Genomic DNA, 19,343 nt, shown 5'->3' on the forward strand with positions numbered 1-19,343 from the left:
AGGATAGCCGCACGGGGTAGACACTCTTTTCTGTCTTTGTGTTACTGATGTGGAGACTGAGGCTCAGCGAGTCCAGCATCCCAAAGGCCATAGCGACAGAGCCGGCCGCGGGCTGGACCATGGCTGTGGCTCTTCGGTCCCCAGGAGAGGCCAGGCTGTGGATGGTGGCAGACTGGCGGGGGCAGCTGATGCTCCTTGGCCAGGAGCTGAGAGGACAGTCCTTGTTTCTTCACTGGAGTCTGGCGCCACCTGACTTTTAAAACAGCCCTGAATTCTCTCAGGAGCTCCAGGTTCTGCCTGCACCTGCGGGAAGGCACTGGGGTGCTTCCCAAGGGCCTTGGTGAGAAGGGGTGCCTGGGCCTCGCGGAGGGGCTGGCAGCTCTCCTCTCTCCCACTAGGGTGTGGTCATTAGGTCAAATCACCTCCTAGAATGAGCCGTTTGGCCACCTGTGCTTTGGCCTTGTGGCCTTGGTGACCCTCCGGGCATCTGGTGCTGTGTCTCCTGAAATGGGCTGCAGGTGGACATGAACCGGAAACACAGGCCCCTGTTCCTCCCACTCCTGTTCTCACCCTGGCCAGGGGCTGGTCTCAGGGTTTCCTCATCAGTCAGTAGGAGAGAAATAACAGACCTCTTTCTTCCCACCTGTAGAGCTCTGTGAATGATTAACTTTGAATAGAAAGGGAATAGGAAGTGAGAGCAGTAGGACAGAGAACAGTTATGAGGCTCCTGCCCTTTTCTGACGGCTGGCTATTTTGCTTCCATCGCCCTCATTCTGACAACAACCCCACAAACTTGTGATATTATGTATCCCCATTTGTCAGATGAAGTAATTGAGGCCTAGACAGGTTCATGAAAGCCACACAGCCACTGAGTGACAAAGGCCGGCTGGATTAACGTTTTTTAAGCATCTGTTGTGAACAGAGCACCAGCCCGTCTCTAAGTACATGAGATCTGATTTGGTCCTCTTCAATGCTGTGCCGTCATAGGTCTTGTTATCCCCATTTTACAGATGGGCATCCTGAGGCTGAGATTGAGAATCCTGTACAAAGAGACAGAGCTAACGAGAGGTGTAGGCCGGGGGCCCAGCTCTTAACAGTTACAAAGTCCAGCTCTTTTGGGAGCCTCCAGCCACCTGCCTCTGAGTTTCCAGGGCCCCAACATTCGCATGGTTTTGGGGGCCAGCGGTTAGAGAGGTGCCCTTTCAGAGCAGAGGAAACCGCCTGGTGGTTCAGCACCACTCCCAGGGGTGGAAAGTAAACAGATCTGGGTGGAGATGTTCTTGAGGACTCTGCTTTTCATCTGTGAGTGAACCAGCTGACTGCTTGCTTTGAAAGGCTGGCAGCCAGCCCTTGATAAGTTAACCAGATACTTCTATTTACGTTACCGGAACACTGGGCATCTGAGATCACTGCTGGCAGGCCTTTGCTTAGACAAACCACCCAGTGCCCACGCCCTGGCCAGGCTGGCCACGTGCGGGGGTCAGAGGGACTCCACGGTGGCCTGAGGGAGAGAGAGTGCTCCCTGGCTGGTCCACAGTGACCTCCCCCGGGCCAGCAAATGCTGCAGAGACCTTGGCCCTGAGCTCTCAAGGGGCCCTGGCCTGACACTTGCGCATGGTGGCCAAGAGTGGCAGAGGAGGGTGGGCTGTGACTGACAGCCATGGCAGGGCGCCTGCCCAGAAGGGTGTGGAGATCGCAGGGCCGCTGAACTGATTTCTCAGTTGATGAGCCTAGACCAGGACCAGGGTCCTGGTTGCTGTACTCCAGGGAGGGGAAGTCATCCGATGAGAAGCCAGCTTGTACAGGAAGCCCTGTACCACCTTCAAGAGGCTTAGAAACTTGCTTGGGTTTTTCTGGGCCACTGGGCCAGGGGGTACTGCCCTTCATCTCCCCCCGCAGTTAGCAGTTTGCTGTCTGTTGGGGTGGACATGTGGGTGTAATTGCTGCTTTATCTTCATGTCCTGGTCCCTAATTATGACTTTGCTTATAATAGTTTACACTGATAAGGCACTTCAAAGTTTTTCACAACCCTTTCTCTATATGATATATTCTTCTATTACTAATTCTTTTAAATAGATGGAAGAATTTTTCCTTTTTCATCTCTTCCTATTCTTTTAAAATTTGAAAACATTTGTTTTTTCTCCCCGAGAATTCATGGGCCCTGACCCCCCAATCCCAAGTAATCCCAGAGAAATGGGAAGTTCCCTCTATCTCATCCAGAGGTCTGACTCAGCAGATAAACATATACACAGACTTTTCTTAGATTTGCATGGCTTTTTGTTTGTTTGTTTTAACAGATAATGACTGCACATGGTATAAAATTCCAAGGAAACAGAAGGGTATTCTGTGACAAGAAAACGCCCCACCCTCCCCTGTCAGGAGCCTCCTAGCTCCCCTCCCTGGAGGCAGCCACCGTGCCAAGTCCTGTGTGTCCTTCCAGGGATATGCTGGCATAAAGCTTTTATGGACTGTCCAGCAAACTAATAACAGGTGTCTTTTGGTGAGGGGCAGGCGGTCTTGAGACCGAAACCCTGATCATGCGTTGAGCCGTTGAGGTGAAACTGCCCCTGTGGGATTTATTGGCCTCTGACAAGGAGCAGAGCCCATCCATCGCAATCAGCCCTACATGGGAGCTGAGGATTGACCCTGGGTGCTCCACTTGGCCGTGTCTTTTACTTTTGCACGTTACGATGGGACGAGTTGCTGGGCTCTGACCTGCAGGGTCCGGGCCTCATTTGGGGTTACACAGCTGGGAGGGGTTGAGCTGATACATACGAGGTCACACGCATGCCTGGCTGAGCCAGGGCAGAGCCCAGGTTTCCTGACCCCTGTGCTCTGAACAGTAACTCCCCTGGAGTGAACCGGGGCTGGTGTCGAGTGTCAGGATCCCAGGGGAGCAGGAGGATGTGCCTGGGAGAGGTGTGGTCGGCCCGCGAGCCTGGGGCCTGGTGGCCAGCGAGGTGGCAGTGCTGTTCCCTCCACCCGCTGAGCCGGCCTCATTTTGGCTGCAGGTGGGTTGTCTTGTTTACTCAGGACCAATGGAGAGGTCAGCCAGGTGCGGATGGCCTGGATTGTGCGCTGAGGGGAGTACGCGTCACCGAGGAGTGCTAGCAGGGAGAAGGGCAGGGAGGAGATGGGGATTGCCAATCACATTTGCAGCCGGCTGGGCAAGGAAAGAAAGTCATTGCAATTCAGTTACAGGAGCACAGGCACTGCTTGCGTCAGGATGGGTTTTGTTTCCATCGTTTTCTCTCGTTCCTGTGATCGCTCACATGGTTTTAAGCCTGTGGTACATACAGTTTTGTATCCTGCGTTCTTGGTAATTACATATCAGCCTTTTCCCATAATAATATATAGTTTCAGAACCCATCATTTTGGCCGTCTAGTGTTCCATTAAGTGGATGAACCATAATTTATTTAACTAATTCTTTATTAATAGAATTTGGGGCTATTTCTAATTGTTTCCTCTCCAGTAATGCTGGCGAGGATGTCTTTGTGCCCATGACCCTTCTCTTTCTTGAGCGATATTTACCCAGGATAGTGTCCCAGCATTGGGCTAAAGGTTATGCCCGTTTTAGCTCCCCTCGGCGAGTTGCCTTCCACTGGAGTTGTACCGAACCAGCCAGCCTGCTGTGACGTGTTGCGGCTTGGCCACTGTACCCACCCTTTGATGGGAATTAGCAGAAACTTATTTTTGCAGACGTAATAAATGAAAATTGGTACCTTCGTTTGAACTCACAAAACATGGTGGTGTGTGTGCACGTGTGTGTGTGTATGGGGGGGGACGCACATCTGGTTGCCGTCCCTGGTGACAGGTGTGGGTCCTTGATCAGCCCAAACAAGGAGAGCTCCTGTGGCCCCTCACGGAACATTCTCTCAGTTTTTGCTAGCAGATTCCCCGATGGCAGACGCCGGTGGTGTTCTGCGAGGAGTGTGAACCGTGCTGGGCACAGCTGTCTGCTCACGTTAACACACTATTCGTTCCTGTGTGGTGACTCTTTTGATAGGAGACTTAGAAAGTTTTCACGTGTTCCCACTGTGGAACCAGAGACCCTGTCAGTCTTAATTCAGATTTATCCTGCCCCTATCTTTTGAGGGGCTGTGGGATGTCTTATTTTTAAGTTGGACCAGCATTTACAAATGAGAAGACTCACATGAAAGTCCAGATTTCTGGCTCCCCTTCATTGGAGGTCTGGCACCTGAGGACGCACGTTCCCATATGAGCCAAGGAGAGACGCCTTCTGTCCCCTCACCACACCTGCCCTGATACCGAGATTGTGTCCTAACTGCCATTATCACCGTGTATGCTCGGGACCAGTTCTCTGTGCCCATGTTGCTCTCCTGAGTGGAAACCCAAAGGATATGCCCGAGAGGGCCACTGTTTCAAGAGAAATCCATGAGCGCACATGGAGGCAAGGGCGCTCGCCAGTCCCACTTTCCGTACACTTTCCCCTTTGGCCTTTTATTAAACCTCTTGTGGCTTAGTTTTCTCATCTGTAAAATGGGGAAAATAATAGCACCTGCCTTGTAATGTTGTTTTGAAGATGGAGTTACGGGGGGTAAAGCACTCAGAAGAGGGTCTAGCAAGAGCAACTGCTGTTATTATTATGATTATTATTAATGGCATGTGTGCTTGTCTTCTCCAGACTAGATTCTCAACCAGGGGTGATTTTTGGTTGTCACAACTTGAGGTGGAGGATGTTACCTGCATTTAGTGGGTAGGGTCCAGGAATGCTGCTAACCATCCTATCTGTGATGCATAAGACAGGCCCCAAACCCTTAACAAAGAAGTAACTAACCCAAAGTATCAATGGTATTGAGGTTGAGAAACCCTGCTCGGACATTTGAGTGTGTGACTCTTGGTCTAACTGAACTCTTCAAACACATCTCTAACCCAGCTTTTCAAGGGCTACCTTGGGCTCTCGAAGAATCAGCATTATAACTTAGCTCAGCCCCCAGGGGGAGCTTGAATCCTCTCCCAGCACCCTCACCAAACACATGCCTTTGGTGGGTAATGCACTGTATACCCAGTGTTTGGTCTGTTCTTTATTACATTGAACTCTAGTCTTCCCTGCAGCTTCCTATCCTTGATCCTAATAATAGTAGCTACCATTTATTGAGCCTTATGTGTGGGTGATTGTACTTAGCACTTGCCATGTGTTGCTGCACTGATCCACACCACCCTTCGAGGCAGGTTCTATTATTATACCCATTTTACAGATGTGGAGATTGAGGGTTGGAGAAGTGACATCACTTGCCCAAGTTTACGCAGGGCCAGAGATGGGATTAGATCCAGGTGAGTCTTGCTCTAGAATCCACGTTCCTCACCATTACTACCTGCCTTGTTCTGCCTGGGGCTTCACTCAACAAGTTTATTCGCTCGTCCATGGGAGGATCTTTCAAATATTTAGGATGAGTCCCTGAGTCCACTCTTCTCTCTTCCTGGTCAAAGAGCCCCAGTTCCCAGAATTCTCCTCAAAGACATGTTTCTGATCTGCTTACCATCCAGAACGATCTCCCACCTCTGGACAACCAGCTACCTGCCTCGGGGCTATGCTCCCTTTGCCTCTCTCCATCACGCTGCCCCCAGAGAAGCTGCCCATCCCATGCCCATCCCATGCCAGTTGATGGTCCATCAACTCAAGGCTCTCTGTGCCAGTGCTGACCGGAGTCACCGAGGTTCCCTCTGGGTGGTGTTTTCACTTCACAGTGACCTGTTTTTCAGCGACATGCCACAAGATTCAGCCCACCTGTCTGCCCTTGGTTCTGCTGTTCCCTTCCAGCACCCCACGCACACCTGCACCTGAAATCCACGTCATCCTGGTGGAGCAGAAAAGTATATGGGACTGGGAGTAAGGAGGCCAGGTTGTGAACATACCCAGCTGTGTGGCCTGGGAAAAGTCACTCACCCTCTCTGGTCCATGTGTCCTCAGTTGTAAAGTGAGGGTTTTGGCTCACTGAGGGTTTTGGCTCAGGTGTGCCAAGCATCTCTTCCAGCTCTAACATTCTTTGATGACATGTGTTGGACAGCATGAACTTGTAATATCTCTAATTATTGTGGGACCAGTAATGATAGGCAATTATGGAGCAATCACTGTGTTCCAGACCTTCTTTTCCGTGTTTTAAGTGGGTTATCTTATTGAATTCTCCACCAACCCCATGCTGTCATTACCCCATTTTACAGACTGTGCCTTGAGGCGGAGCCATGTTGACTCACTTGCCCAAGGTTACCACCTGGCTAGAAGCTGATGGACTGGGGTTTGCCTTGTCTTCTTCAGAGTGATTGAATCCTTCCAGGCTTTTGGATTCTTGCTCTGTGGAGTGATTTTTATTTTTAAATTAAAAAAATAAAAAAAAACGATTTTGGCCACCTTGAGGCTTGTGGGATCTTAGTTCCCCAACCAGGGATTGAACTCGTGCCCTTAGCAGTGAAAGCACGGAGTCCTAACCACTGGACTGCCGGGGAATTCCCTCTGTGGACTGATCTTAAGCAAGTCCTGTGATCTTCCTGTGCTCAGCATCTTGTGTTTTAACCACTCCCTCCTCCCACCAAGGTCAAGGCTCTGAATGCCACTTGACTTCAAAAGCTCAGCACCTGCGTCATGCTTATGGGGTAATCCTCTGTACCCCAGATCCCAGCTGAGTGCGATTATTCAGACACCTTTTAGAATCTAAAATTTAGATAATAATGATGACGGTAGTGAATACTTCTTACACAATGTATTTCAAACACATTAATATTATACTATCGTTATTAATATAAATTAACAATAATAATATGTTAACATTATCATTTTTCCTAGTGTTTTCGGTTGTGGTAAAATATATTATTATTTAATCTTCACTGCAGTCCTACCTGGCAGGTGCTGTTGTCTCTAGTTTACAGTGTGAAAACTGAGGCTCAAAGAGGCCTGTGTGGCTGAAGTCGCGCTCTAGTGCATATGAGCTGGGGAGCAGGGAGAACATGTTCTCAAAAGCCACTTGCCTTCTTAACACATTTTAAAGGAAATATAGGGAATTCCCTGGTGGTCCAGTGGTTAGGATTCAGCGCTTCCACTGCCTGGGGCCTGGGTTTGATCTCTGGTTGGGGAACTAAGATCCTGTAAGCCACTTGCGGCAGCCAAAAAAAAAAGGAAACATATGGGTAGGATACTTGTTAAAGATATAATGGTAATGGAAAGCCTTAGAGGATTCTGTGTGAAAGCAGGACTGTGAGACCCACAGAGAAGGTAGACAGAGATGCTTCTCTCTCCATCAACTCCATGGGCCTTGGCCCAGCTCAAGTGTCCTGTACTCCCTCACCCCCTGTTGGGTTGGAGCCTGGCCTGGCCCATTTGTAACCTTGGGCTACAGTACTGGATAGTTAAACTGTGTCTCCTTAAAATCACCTTTATGCCAGATTAAACATGGGTAGATGCTTCAAGGTCAGTGAGAAGTTGAACAGGAGTCTGGGTTCTCTGCCAGCCCCTCCCTCTCTGTCCAGGGCCTTCCTAGGCTGTGCAGTGGGGCTGGAGGTACGTGAAGTGCGGAGAGAGGCTGCTGAGAAGAGAGCTGAGCTAGCCCTCACTGTAGCGCTGGGAGCACTTCCAGCATGGTGCCCAGGCCCTTTTTCCTGAGACCTGTCTGCACACCCGAGCTCATTCTGCAATGAGAGTGGGCCCACGGAAGGCCCATCAGTTCCTCCTATCTCCTTAGGATCCCCTGACGGGGCTCTTGGGGCAAGCGGAAGGTCGGATAGGGCACGGCCTGGTTGGGAGTGAGGCAACAAGATGCCACCTGCCCTTCATTTGAATGAGGCTGGACCGTAACCCTGCTGGGGTAGCACTGCCCACCATGCTGGGGCATCTGGGCTGGAGGCCATGGGGCCAGGGTCTCTAGCCACGGGCATCCCTTGTGGCTGTTTGCTTTTCCTCCTGCTAAGGGGCAGGTGTCCCCCTCTGTCATAATGTGGGAGCTCAGGCTTCAAGTCTAGGGCCTGCCTGTGCCGGAGGAGAGAGCGTGGCTGTGCGGTGTACGTGGAGGACCTCGCTCCTGACCCTGCTGTCTCCCCTCTCAGGCCCCGTCAGCCTCCTCTGCTGGGGATCCACAAGGCCACGGTCAAAGTCACAAGCTTTCTGCCCCCATACCGCAACTTGAGCCCCCTCCGCATAACACATCAGCACCTGTTCAAAGAAAAAGAGTCCCCAGACACAAGCTGTGATCTTGGGGACACAGCGCAGCACTTGCCAGGGTGGAACCCAGGACGGAGTTTAGTGGCTGGAGGCCGGGGGAAGGGTGTGGGCTGGGAGCATGGGGGGCCGAGTCCTCTGAGCCCCTTCCCCCGGAGCTTCCAGGGGAGCTAGCTTTTCTCCTCCCTCCTACCATTTATGGAGCTCGTGTTACGTGGTAGGCACTTTATAAATATTTTCTAGTTAATCTGCCTGACTTTTATAGCGTGCTGTTACTATCCCTGTTTTGCTGCTAAGGGACCCGAGGTTTAGGGAGGTGAGTCGGCAGGTCTCATCTGCAGACTGGTAAAGAGTGGGTCTGAGCGCTGAACCGGATCTGGTGCCCCCCCAAGTGCATGTTCTTAATCACTGAGTTACCCTTTCCTCCATGACCTGAGCTTCGAGCTGCTTGCTGGGGAGGTGGCAGAGGCCCCTTCATAGCAGCCACCTGTAGGGGCCGGGAAGGGGGCTTGGGGTTTTAACCAAGTGCAGCCCCTGAGGCCTCAGAGGCAGGGCTTTGTGTGGGTGTCTGAGGGAACACAGGTGCGTGTCAGCCTCCAGGGCTCTGGGACTGGCTTCTCCAGGAAATGGGGCTGGCTGTTTTCAACAGCACTTTTCCTCTTGCAAAAGTGGTACCTTTTTACCCACGTGGCCTCTTCCTCTTTTCTCTCACCCCATCCCCTCTCCACGACTGGGTGGTAAACAGATTTCACAGCCCCTCCAGCTGCGGGGGTCTGGGGATCCCCACCAGGACCCTGGCCCCACTGGACCTGAAAACTATCCCTTTGAGCTGCTGGGGTGACCCACTTCCTGCCAAGTCAGCAGAAAACCCCAGGCAGAAGCTGAGTGTGGGCCTGGGAGGGAGATGAGAGTAACATGCTGTGGAAATGCAAGATGGTGGTAAATGACCCCCCCCCTCCATCGACGTACAGTGTGTTGACACCCGGGTAGAAGTGCATATACAGGCACGTGACAGCTGGGAGAGAATAAGGAGCTACAAACAAATTCATATTTATTTTAAAGATTTAAAAATTCTTCAATATCTTTTACATCAAAAAATTGACAGCACAGTGAAAATAAAAACTAAGTAGGCTCTCATCCCCTGCTAGGTTTGCAATGCCAACACGAGAGGAGGGGGACCTGGTAGATACTCTCTCTTGCCCTGCTTCATCCTCTTTCCTCTGAGCTGTCTTCCTCTTCCAGAGGGTCTCTGAGAGCGCTGTTTGGCCCATCACCCTCCTGCACTGATACCATCCAGGTGTGGTTGGATCGTCCAGGACCCTCCCACTTTGCATCCGTTCTCACTTTTACATCCACTAGAATGTCCGTTGCACAGGGCAAGGAATTGTGTTATTTTGTTCACTGCTGCATCTATGACTGTGTGCCCCGAGACTTTAGGGTGAGTCCAGGTGTGAAGCTGACTGGTGGCCACCATGCAGTGGGATACGGGCAATGATAAAGAGGGGTTGCAGGGTGCCGTGGGCTCACACATCAGCCCAGTGTGGCGGGTGGCTATCGGGAAAGCTTTCTGGAGGAGGTGATATCTTAGCCCAGTCTTAGAAGAAGAGTGTGAGTTAGCCAAGCATGACATAAAGGACACTCCAGGCTGAGGGATCAGTGTATGTGCCCTGCCCACCCCCAAGCTGTGTGCCAGGCTTACGAAAGCTTTGGGACAGCACACGCACATCCCTCTTGTCTATCATGGGTGTGGGCTGGCCTAGAGTGGAGCTGTGTTTGCAGGGAGAGAGAAGTACCCTGTGTTGCTGAGTTTCTAGTGAGGTATGATTTAAGAATGAGGCCCAGTGTTGGAGGGGTGTCATAGTGCAGCCCCCTGTCCCCACCTCGTGTGGGCTGCTGGCTCGCCTTCTTGCCCACAGGCTCGTCAACTGTTGGTTTATAAGCCTACGCGGCCATCTCTTCTCCCCAGTACTCACTGCCGTGGCACTGCGCACTTCTCCTGCCCATGTATTGCCACTTCACTTTGGAGTTCCCCAGGGCAAGAGGACGTGGTGGTCGGGTCACGAGTCTGGTGACCTTTCCGAAGAGGGGGAGTATTTCCAGGGTGGTTGCTTGCTGTTTTGAGAAATAACACTGTCACCATTGCCACTTTGCAGGACAGGTGGGGAGAGAGCTGGCTGGCCCTGCTGTGGGGGACTGAAGGTTGGCTTTTGAGCCCCCATGTAGTTGAGAGTACCATTTGGTGCAGAGGAGTCTTGAGTTGCCAAGGAATAGATTGGATCTAAAGTAAGAGAGCTCTTCTCTCTATTTGTGACAGCTGGGGAGAGACACTTGCCCAAGTTCTGTTCGGATGGGCGAGCGAAATGGAAGTGCATGCTGTTTATTTCTCACGTTTGTTGAGTCACGCTGTTCCTTGTGTGAGCCACCAGAGGGTGCTGTTGGCGCAGGATAGCTTGGCCTGCCTGATGGCTTAATACAGAAGCTTCAAGGTGGCTGCTGTCTCCCCACAGATCAGAAAATTACAGCGCTGCTGGTCTTTCATTTAGTCTTCTGACGGTCCCTTTTTGAAATTCTTGCTCTTACTTTTGCATCTTAAGATGCCTCCACCTCCCACCCTAAATACACACACATACACCATGGGGGTACTTACTTCTCTCTCTTTATTCTGACACTGCCCCTCTGAACTCTGTCCCCAACAAAACTGATTAATTTTCCTTTAGCTAGCTGCCAGATGGACAAGGATTTAATAAACTTATTTACCCTAAGGTGTTAATGAGGCTTAATACTTTACCCCTGGGGTCCTCGACCTTGTAACTGTGAAGATCGAAACTACGCCTTATAATCTAAGAGGTGAACTGCTAAGAATGGAATTGTGCCACGTCTCAGTGTGGGTGGGGATGATGTTTCGGGAAGAAGGTTGGGAGGGGAGCTGTTAAAGGAAGGTGCCCACCCATGCCACTGGCCCTGCAGGGCGGCCCCTCAGCTGTTGCCCTGCGATGAGGTGAAGGAGACTGCGGAACAACCACGCTGAGAGGTTTTATGGGCTCTGCTGTGTGGGTTTCTCACCCTTTATGGTTAGATGTCTTGACCAACAAGGATGACAACACCAGCCTGCCCAACACCTTATACAGAACAACTGGAAAAAGGGCGTGAGACAGACGGGTCCTAAGGGCCTCAGAGACCATGTGGCTTGTGGGAGAGACTGACCACTTGCTCTTCTTTCCTTTGCGCAGACGTTTACAGCATGGTGCAACTCCCACCTCCGGAAGGCAGGGACGCAGATCGAGAACATCGAGGAGGACTTCCGGGATGGCCTGAAGCTAATGCTACTGCTGGAGGTCATCTCAGGTGAGCTGGACCACTGGCCTTGGGAGAGCCAGAGCAGGGGTGCGGTGATGCCAGAGGCGTGGGGCCTCCGTGGCCCAGGATCAGGCACCGCCCCCTGGGTTCTGCCACTTTGGGAATGCTGCCCTGACACCTCTGCGTCTGCTCTGTCCTTGGCTATGGTAGCTTTGGGTGTCTTGAAAAAAGTTGGGGGTGACGTGTGAATTCAGACAAGGAGACTGAGTTTGGTCCTGGCCCTGCTGCCAACTACCTGTGTGCCCTCGGACAAGTCACCGCCTTTCTGCCTCAGCATCCTCATTTGCATAAAGAGGGGTTTGAAGGATGGTCTCTGAGGTCTCTTCTCCAAATGCTGGGACTCTGTGGTCAAGAAAGCAACCATGGCTGACCATCTCCAAACACTGGCTCCACTGCTACCTGTATCCAGGTGATTCCAGTCCCTTATCCAGCCCCCAGCTTGGAATTTGGGTGTCCAGATATCCGGAGGGACAGCTCCTCGCCAATGCATATCTCCTCTTTCTTATGAATGCCTGTCCTCCACCATCCCTTAAAGGTTGGAGGGCCCGAGATTCTAGCTTATGCACTGGAGGGTCTTGGCTGCTTTCTCCACTTTACCTTCCACCTTGCCGCCGGTCCTAGGCTAGTCTCAGGCCAGCCTTCTCCCTGGAGCCTCCTTTTAAATACTGCGTCGCACTGGGCATCTTCCCCCACATGTGCCCCAGGGTTCAATGCCTTTGCTCTTTGGCATTCAAGTTTCATTCATTCTGTTTCCTTCTATTATCCTTCTTTTACCTCTGCTACCTCACGGTGTCAGTGCGCCTGCGTCAGCTGTCACCTAGATAATGTCCAGAGGCCTTTGACCCCTCCTCCCAGCTTCTCCCTTCCCACCGCCCTCCGTTACCCACACGCAGCCAGAGGGTCCGTCCAACGGCCCAAATATGGTCACGCTGTTCCCCGCTTGAAACTTTTCATTGCCTCTCTGGGGCTTTGCGCCTGCAGCCCGCATTCCTTAGCATAGCTAGCAGGATCCTTCATGAGCTGGCACCTGCTGTGTTTTCAACTAACTATTCCCCACAATGTGTCAGACTTCAGACCCTCTGCCACACTGGGGGCACACGCAGTCCTCCCCAGACGGCACGCTCTCTGTTTTCTGTGCTTTTGCACAAGCTCCGACTGCCTTCTCCCACTCCCCAATACTTGAAAATATTTTCACTGCAGGTGAAATCTGTGGGGTGGGGTGGGGCATGCGTGTGTGGTAAGATATACGTGACATAAAATTTACCATTTTGATCGTTTTAAAATGTACACAGAGGCATTAAGTACATTCACATTGTCGTGCAACCATCACCACCACCCATCTCCAGACTTTTTCAGTATTCCACACTGTGGCCCCATGCCATTCAATGCCAGCTCCCCGTTCCCTTCTCCCTGCCGCAGCCCTGCCCACCACCATTCTGCTTTCTGTCTCTGTGAACTTGATTCACAGATTCTGTTCTAGGTTCCTCGTATTAGTGGAATCATAGTATTTGTCCTTTTGTGACTGGCTTATTTCATTTAGCATAATGTCCTCATAGTTCCTCCATGAAGTAGCATGTATGAGAATTTCCTTCCTTTTTTTTTTTTTTTGCGGTACGCGGGCCTCTCACTGTTGTGGCCTCTCCCGTTGTGGAGCACAGGCTCCGGACGCGCAGGCTCAGCAGCCATGGCTCACGGGCCCAGCCGCTCCGCGGCATGTGGGATCTTCCCGGACCGGGGCACGAACCCGTGTCCCCTGCATCGGCAGGTGGACTCTCAACCACTGCGCCACCAGGGAAGCCCTCCTTCCTTTTTAAGGCCAAATAATATTCCATCGTGTATATATATCCCACATTTCGTTTATTCAGTCATCTGTCAATTCACACTTGAGTCGTTTCCACCTTTTGGCTATTGTGAATAATGCTGCTAAGAACATGGTGTACAGATATCTGTTCAAGTCTGTGCTTTCAGTTCTCTTGCGTATGTACCCAGAAGTGGAATTGCTGGGTCCTAGAGTAATTCTATATTTAATTTTTTTAGGAACTGCCATATGTTTTCTTCTGCTTTTTAGAGTGTCTTTCCCGACCTCTCTTCCAACATTTCTTAGTTTAAACAAACCTGGCATTGTTCTTTTTCGTTCTTCAAAACTCAGCTTAGCCGTTTCCTCCAGGAAGGCTTCCCTGACTACCACCGCCCCCCACCCCCCACCCTCACTCGTGCTTTGAGTGGCTGCCCTCCTCTGGGCTCCTAGAACAGGCTGTTGATTCCTCTAGTGTGTCATTTGCCATGCAGCAGGATCATTTTTGGCTCATGTGTTTTCTCCTCACTGCGCACTGAGCCCCTTAGGGTGGTGACAGTCTCATCTGTATCCCAAGTGCTTAGACCTGTACTTGGCACGTAGGTGATGCTCAACAAATATTAGAGTGACTGACTGCCGCTGGGCTTTTCCGCGTACCCACCAGATGCTCTCACTGAACGGGCCAGCCTGTGCACATCTGTGGGGCGGGGAGAGATTGAGTCACCGAGATGTTGCCTTTTCCTCCTGAGCATTTCTGGAGATGGGTAGGATAACAGGAGAAAGGAAGAGGGTGCTCCCTGCAGAGGTCCTCTGAGTGTGGTCCCTGGACCACCCAGCAGAATCAGCAGGACTGCTTGGCCACATGCAGGTTCCCAGCCTACACCCCAGACCTCCTAAATCAGAAACTCAGGAAGCAGGGGAAGGGGACTGGACGTCTGCAGTTAGCAGGTCCTCCTGGTGGTTCTGTGCTGATTGAAGTCCCAGAACCACTATCCTTGCTGCCTCCACTGTCTTGGAGAAGCCCCGTTCCAGCCAGTGTACGTGGCTGGTGGGCTGGCTGGCGAACTCAGGCTTAGCAGGACCTAAGGGCTGGGGCTCTAGGGGGCACGAGGTGCTGCCTCCATCCATCCTATCTGGGGGAGCCCTGCGGCATCTCATCTGCTCAGGAGGGCGGTAGGGTTCCTTGCCAGAGAGGGGGGCAATGGCCACAGCCTTGGGAAAGCCGTGAGCGGAAAGTCTTGATTTAATAATAAAAACCCAGCTGTGCTTCCCTGGGAGCTGCTCGGCCAAATGACATCTGTGGCAGGAATTCTGTTCTCTAGAAGCTGGGGGGCCCCCTGGGGAGTTGGGAGGCCCCCCAGAGAAATGCCGCTCTGACAGGGTGGGCATGGCCCAGCATCAGGGCCACCCTGCCCCTCGAGATCTCTCAGCCAGACTGTCGATGTGCTCGGAAGGGAGCGGGGAGGGCACTGCTGGGCTGGGCTGGAGACCGTGGCAGGTGCAAGGGTCCTGAATTTCAGGTCCTAGGATGGTGGTTCTCAGCCTTTTAGGGTCCCTGACCTCTTAGAGACTCTGAACGCTGTGCGCCCCTTCCCCAGATGTGGGCACACATGTTGTACATACGCATTTTTCAGCTGGTTTCAGGAGGTCCCTGGACACCTCTGGTCTATGCTCTTAACAGGATGTTTGGAGAACCTGCTCCTCAACACCCGTTTCCCGGGAGCTTCTGACCGAAAAGCCTGAGCAGCAGGGGCTCCCCTGTGGAAGCTGGAGGGGTGGGGTGGGGTGGGGGAGTGGCTGTGGAGTGACGGTGGGGGATTGACTCAGAGCTGAGCCGAGGGTACCCCTGGGAGGCAGTAACCGGACAAGAGCAGCGGTGCTCAAATGAGAGAGGACTGGCAGAGCACAGGGGACTCTTCCAGAATACTCTAGAGTGACCCAAGCACTCCCCCAGGCCAGAACAATCTAGGCTAGGAGTTCGGGGCCTTTGCATGTGCTGTTCCTTCTGCCTTGGTCACCAGTCCCTGCAGTCTGGGCCTGGCTGCCTCCCACTCAGAGGCCTCCCCTGACCACCTCACAACTCTTTCGCCCTCCTGCCTGCCCTCCTCTGCTGTGTCTCTTTTAAAGCATTTATTTTAAGAATTTACCCTCTGGCTGCTTGTTCATTTATGTGTTTCTCTGATGAAGATCTGTCTCTCCTCCTGGACCATAAGTGTATGAAGGCAGCAAACTGTTCTGTGCACCCCCGCATTCCCAGCTCACAGCCAAGTCTTTGGCATATGTTAGGGGCTTGATACAGACTTGTTGAGTGGCTGCAAGCAGTTTAGACCTGAGGAGTCGGAGAATAGCATCTCACTTCCTGTCCCTCCCTCTCGGTCTGTGTTCAGGTGAACGCTTGGCCAAGCCGGAGAGAGGCAAAATGAGGGTGCACAAGATCTCCAATGTCAACAAGGCCCTGGACTTCATAGCCAGCAAGGGGGTCAAGCTGGTGTCCATAGGAGCTGAAGGTGAGTAAGGCCTGCCCCTGGCTGCCCCCCGGAGTGGGATTCTCCCCACCCCACAACTTCCTGGCTCTTTTGGCCTTTTCCAGCCTGACTCCTAGACCCACTCTTATGTCCCACCCACTTCTAGACATCCCTGGGGGCATTTGGAAGTAGGGCTCCCAGCACCTCCATCTGGTCGACCCCGTGGATCCTTCATGTAAAAACAGCACTTTCCATCCAATCTCAGCACCTTGGCAACCCCTCCGCGGAATCCTAGCGCTGTGGGATATACCTGTGTGGAATGCCACCTCCCTCTTCCACAGGCCTGGCTGCATCGCGCTGTCCCAAGCAGAGAGTTCTGTGGTCTGGGGAGAGTGTGCAGACACTGGCTGGGTGGAGGCAGCCCCCTGCAGGATGGCTGTCCACACGCCTTTAGGAACATTTCTAATATCATTTCCCAGCAGAGCAGCTTCTTGACTCTTTGCCCTTTACTTACAAAAAAATTGTTTATACACCTGAAGCTAACACAAGATTGTAAATCAACTTTACTTCAATTTAAAAAAATTGTTTAAAGCTCAGTCTAAACCATTATTAGCATGTTCTTAATGGTTAAAAGGAGGTTGCACAATTTCTTGTGTGCACTGTGATGGTTCTGAAGGATTTAGGGAGGGTCGTGAGGTGATGAGAATAAAATACCATAACTAGGCCCCGTCAGAACTGTGTCCTAGGGATTCTGCAATGCATTGGGCATCTGCTGTATGGTGCCAGAGATCAGAAGGTGAGTGAGACACCATCTCCATTCATTCACTTCTTCACTGTAGATACAAGCCTGGCTGTGAGTACTGATCACTTGCTCTGCAGCAGGTACTGTGCTGAAGCCCTTTGCACCAGTGATCTCCTTTCACCCTCACCAGCCCTACGAGGTGGCTCTAATTATTATCTCCATTTTACAAAAGGAAAATACATGCCTGACAAGATTAACTTGTCCCAAGTCCCATCATCAGCAAGTGGTAAAGCCAGAACTCAAATTCAGGTCTGAGTGACTCCAGAGAAATACCCCAGAGGGTGGCCTTTCCTTGCAGAGGTTGGAGGGTCTTGCTTCAGTAAATCCACAGGAGCTGATCTCTTCTCCGGTTGATGACTTTAAAGTCCTCTTTTTTTCTAGCAATTGAGGGATTTGATATATCAACATCAAACTGAGAAATTGGAGCACAGCGGTTGGCAGACTGCAGTCCACGGGGTCCAACCTGGTGACCTGGGTTTTTGTAACTAGGGGAACACGGCCATACCCATTTGTTTACATATCATTGGCTGCTTTCCTGCTACAGGCGGAATTGAATAGTTGCGACAGAGACCATATGGCCTGCAAAGCCGAAAATATTTCCTATCAGGCCCTTTACAGGAAAAGCTTGCTGACCCCTGCCTTACCAGGGACTCAGACTAGTACTTGAGGCCACCACAGGTGGTGCCTTATGCATCCCACCCCTCAGCTGTGAGGCAGGGATCACGTCTTCTACATCCTTGTGGCCCCAGCTCCTAGCAGCGTGATGCACACAGTCAGTGCTCAGTAAACGTTCGAAGGGCTTGTGCGTAGCAGGATACTTCGCTCTGTGAGTGGGAAAATAATCGCTGCCTGTTAAGAAGAAAAGAATAGTTTGTTCTCTTAGGGAGGAATCAAGGCTTGGCAGAATGGGCTTCCCTGGTGGCACAGTGGTTGAGAGTCTGCCTGCCGATGCTGGGGACGCGGGTTCGTGCCCCGGTCCGGGAAGATCCCACATGCCGCGGAGCAGCTGGGCCCGTGAGCCGTGGCCGCTGAGCCTGTGCGTCCGGAGCCCGTGCTCCGCAACGGGAGAGGCCACAACAGTGAGAGGCCCGCGTACCGCAAAAAAATAAAATAAAAAATAAATAAATAAAAGACTTGGCAGAAAAAGTTTCAACCAAGCAGGTATGGGAAGCCAAAGAAATTGCCACTCAGGTCGTCTGGTGCAAGCTCAGATGCTCAGTGGAACAGGGAAGTAGAGGACGTATGATGTGGGCTGGGGTGAGCGGTAGGGATGAGTGGGGAGAAGAGGGGAGAACATGCCCTTCTAAGCAGGGCAGCTGCCATGTAGATCTGGTCAGTTGTTGCTGTGTGGGAATACTCTTCAAGCATTGCTAGATCTTCCAATTTTTCAAAAGAAGCCAGAAATCCAGATTTTTAGAAAGGAACATTTAACAACTACCTAAAAAAATATATTTGTAAAGACTCTGAATACCAAAGGGGAGGAAGAAAGGAGAAGATGGGCGAGAATAGCACTTGCTGAGTTCCAGATCTGTGGCTGACTAGACAGGATACTTTAACAGGCTTGTCATGTCACCAGCCACATTCTACAGTCAAGGAAACTGAGGCTCGAAGAAGTTGATGGAATGGAAGTGTGTAGTACAGGCTCTGGGCCAGACTGCTTCCATATGGCAGAGCCAGTAAACCCCGGGGGTTTGGGCTCTGGAGCTGAGGTCTGAAGCTCTCCCATCACCCCAAGGCTTTGCTGCCTCCTCTGCAGGGGCCCAGGACAGAAATTTCATGTCTGATTTTCCTCAGCTCTGAAGTGGCAGGTCAAGCTGGCTGTGTTGTCTCGACAGAGGGGTAAGGAGCAAAGACTGACATGGGTGTGAACGCTCACGACCCCCCTCTGATCTCTGGGGAGTCACCTAACCTAGCTGGCCAGAGTTTTCTAGCTCCTTCGGCACCAGCCTCGCTTCTCAAAAGATTTCTAAAGCCTCCTTAAAATGAGCCATTCCCTACCTTCTCGCTGCCTTCAGGCCAAGCCTTCCCTCTGAGATCCTCCCTCCCGTTTCAAGCTGAAATGATAACCTATATAGGAAAAGAATCTGAAAGAGAATGAATATATGTACATGTATAACTGAATCACTTTGGGGTACACCTGAAACTAACGCAACATTGTAAGTCAACTACACTCCAATAAATTTAAAAAAAGAAAACAAAAAAAAGCTGAGCACCAAGATCATGCCAGGACGGCCGCTCTGCTGAGCCAGGAAACTGGATGAGGCCCTGAATGGGCTTTGTTTATTTTAATGAAGTGAAGCTTACTGCTGTAGACTATAGAAGGCAGTGGAATGGATCACCTGGAAGGAGCCCTCTTGGGGTTGGGGTGGGGGAGATGTTGCCGGTTGTTCTGGCTGGGGTGCCCTGGGGACCAGGCCCAGCCCAGGTGAAAGGCCCCAGACCTTTGAAGGGTTATCACGTGGGGCAAGGTCTCGACTCTGACTGACTCTGACGTGCAGAACCAGGCCCGGAAGGGAGACCCTGTGGGCAGGCTGACTGTGGATAACATACAGAACCTCAGGGGATGCAGTGGGTGCTCTGGGAAAGGTACGGGCTCCCTGCCCCCAAAGATGGAGGCCAGGGGCAAGAAGCATCCACACCGCGGCAGGGGTTAGAATAGATCCTTGGGGTTTCTTGTGTGATACTTGATTCTAGAATGTCTACTAGACTTCACGGGGTTGGGACTTGACGTGGGTGAGTGGTGGGATTTAACCAGA

At 51.7% G+C, this 19,343-nt stretch overlaps 1 protein-coding gene across 5 annotated transcripts in view; it reads left to right on the forward strand.

Moving 5' to 3' along the window:
• The window catches only part of ACTN1 (actinin alpha 1), a 95,716-nt gene that overhangs the window by 41,014 nt on the left and 35,359 nt on the right, over positions 1-19,343 (forward strand). For 4 of the 5 annotated variants that reach the window (XM_033851012.2, XM_033851014.2, XM_033851013.2 and 1 more), the window contains exons 2-3: positions 11,399-11,513; positions 15,708-15,827. In XM_033851012.2, coding sequence (XP_033706903.1) covers positions 11,399-11,513; positions 15,708-15,827 — 235 coding nt within the window. The remainder of the gene's footprint in view (positions 1-11,398; positions 11,514-15,707; positions 15,828-19,343) is intronic. The other variant, XM_073800325.1, reaches the window with a different exon arrangement.

The sequence above is a fragment of the Tursiops truncatus genome, chromosome 2 (assembly GCF_011762595.2).
Source record: "Tursiops truncatus isolate mTurTru1 chromosome 2, mTurTru1.mat.Y, whole genome shotgun sequence".
In the NCBI taxonomy this organism is placed as follows: domain Eukaryota; kingdom Metazoa; phylum Chordata; class Mammalia; order Artiodactyla; family Delphinidae; genus Tursiops; species Tursiops truncatus.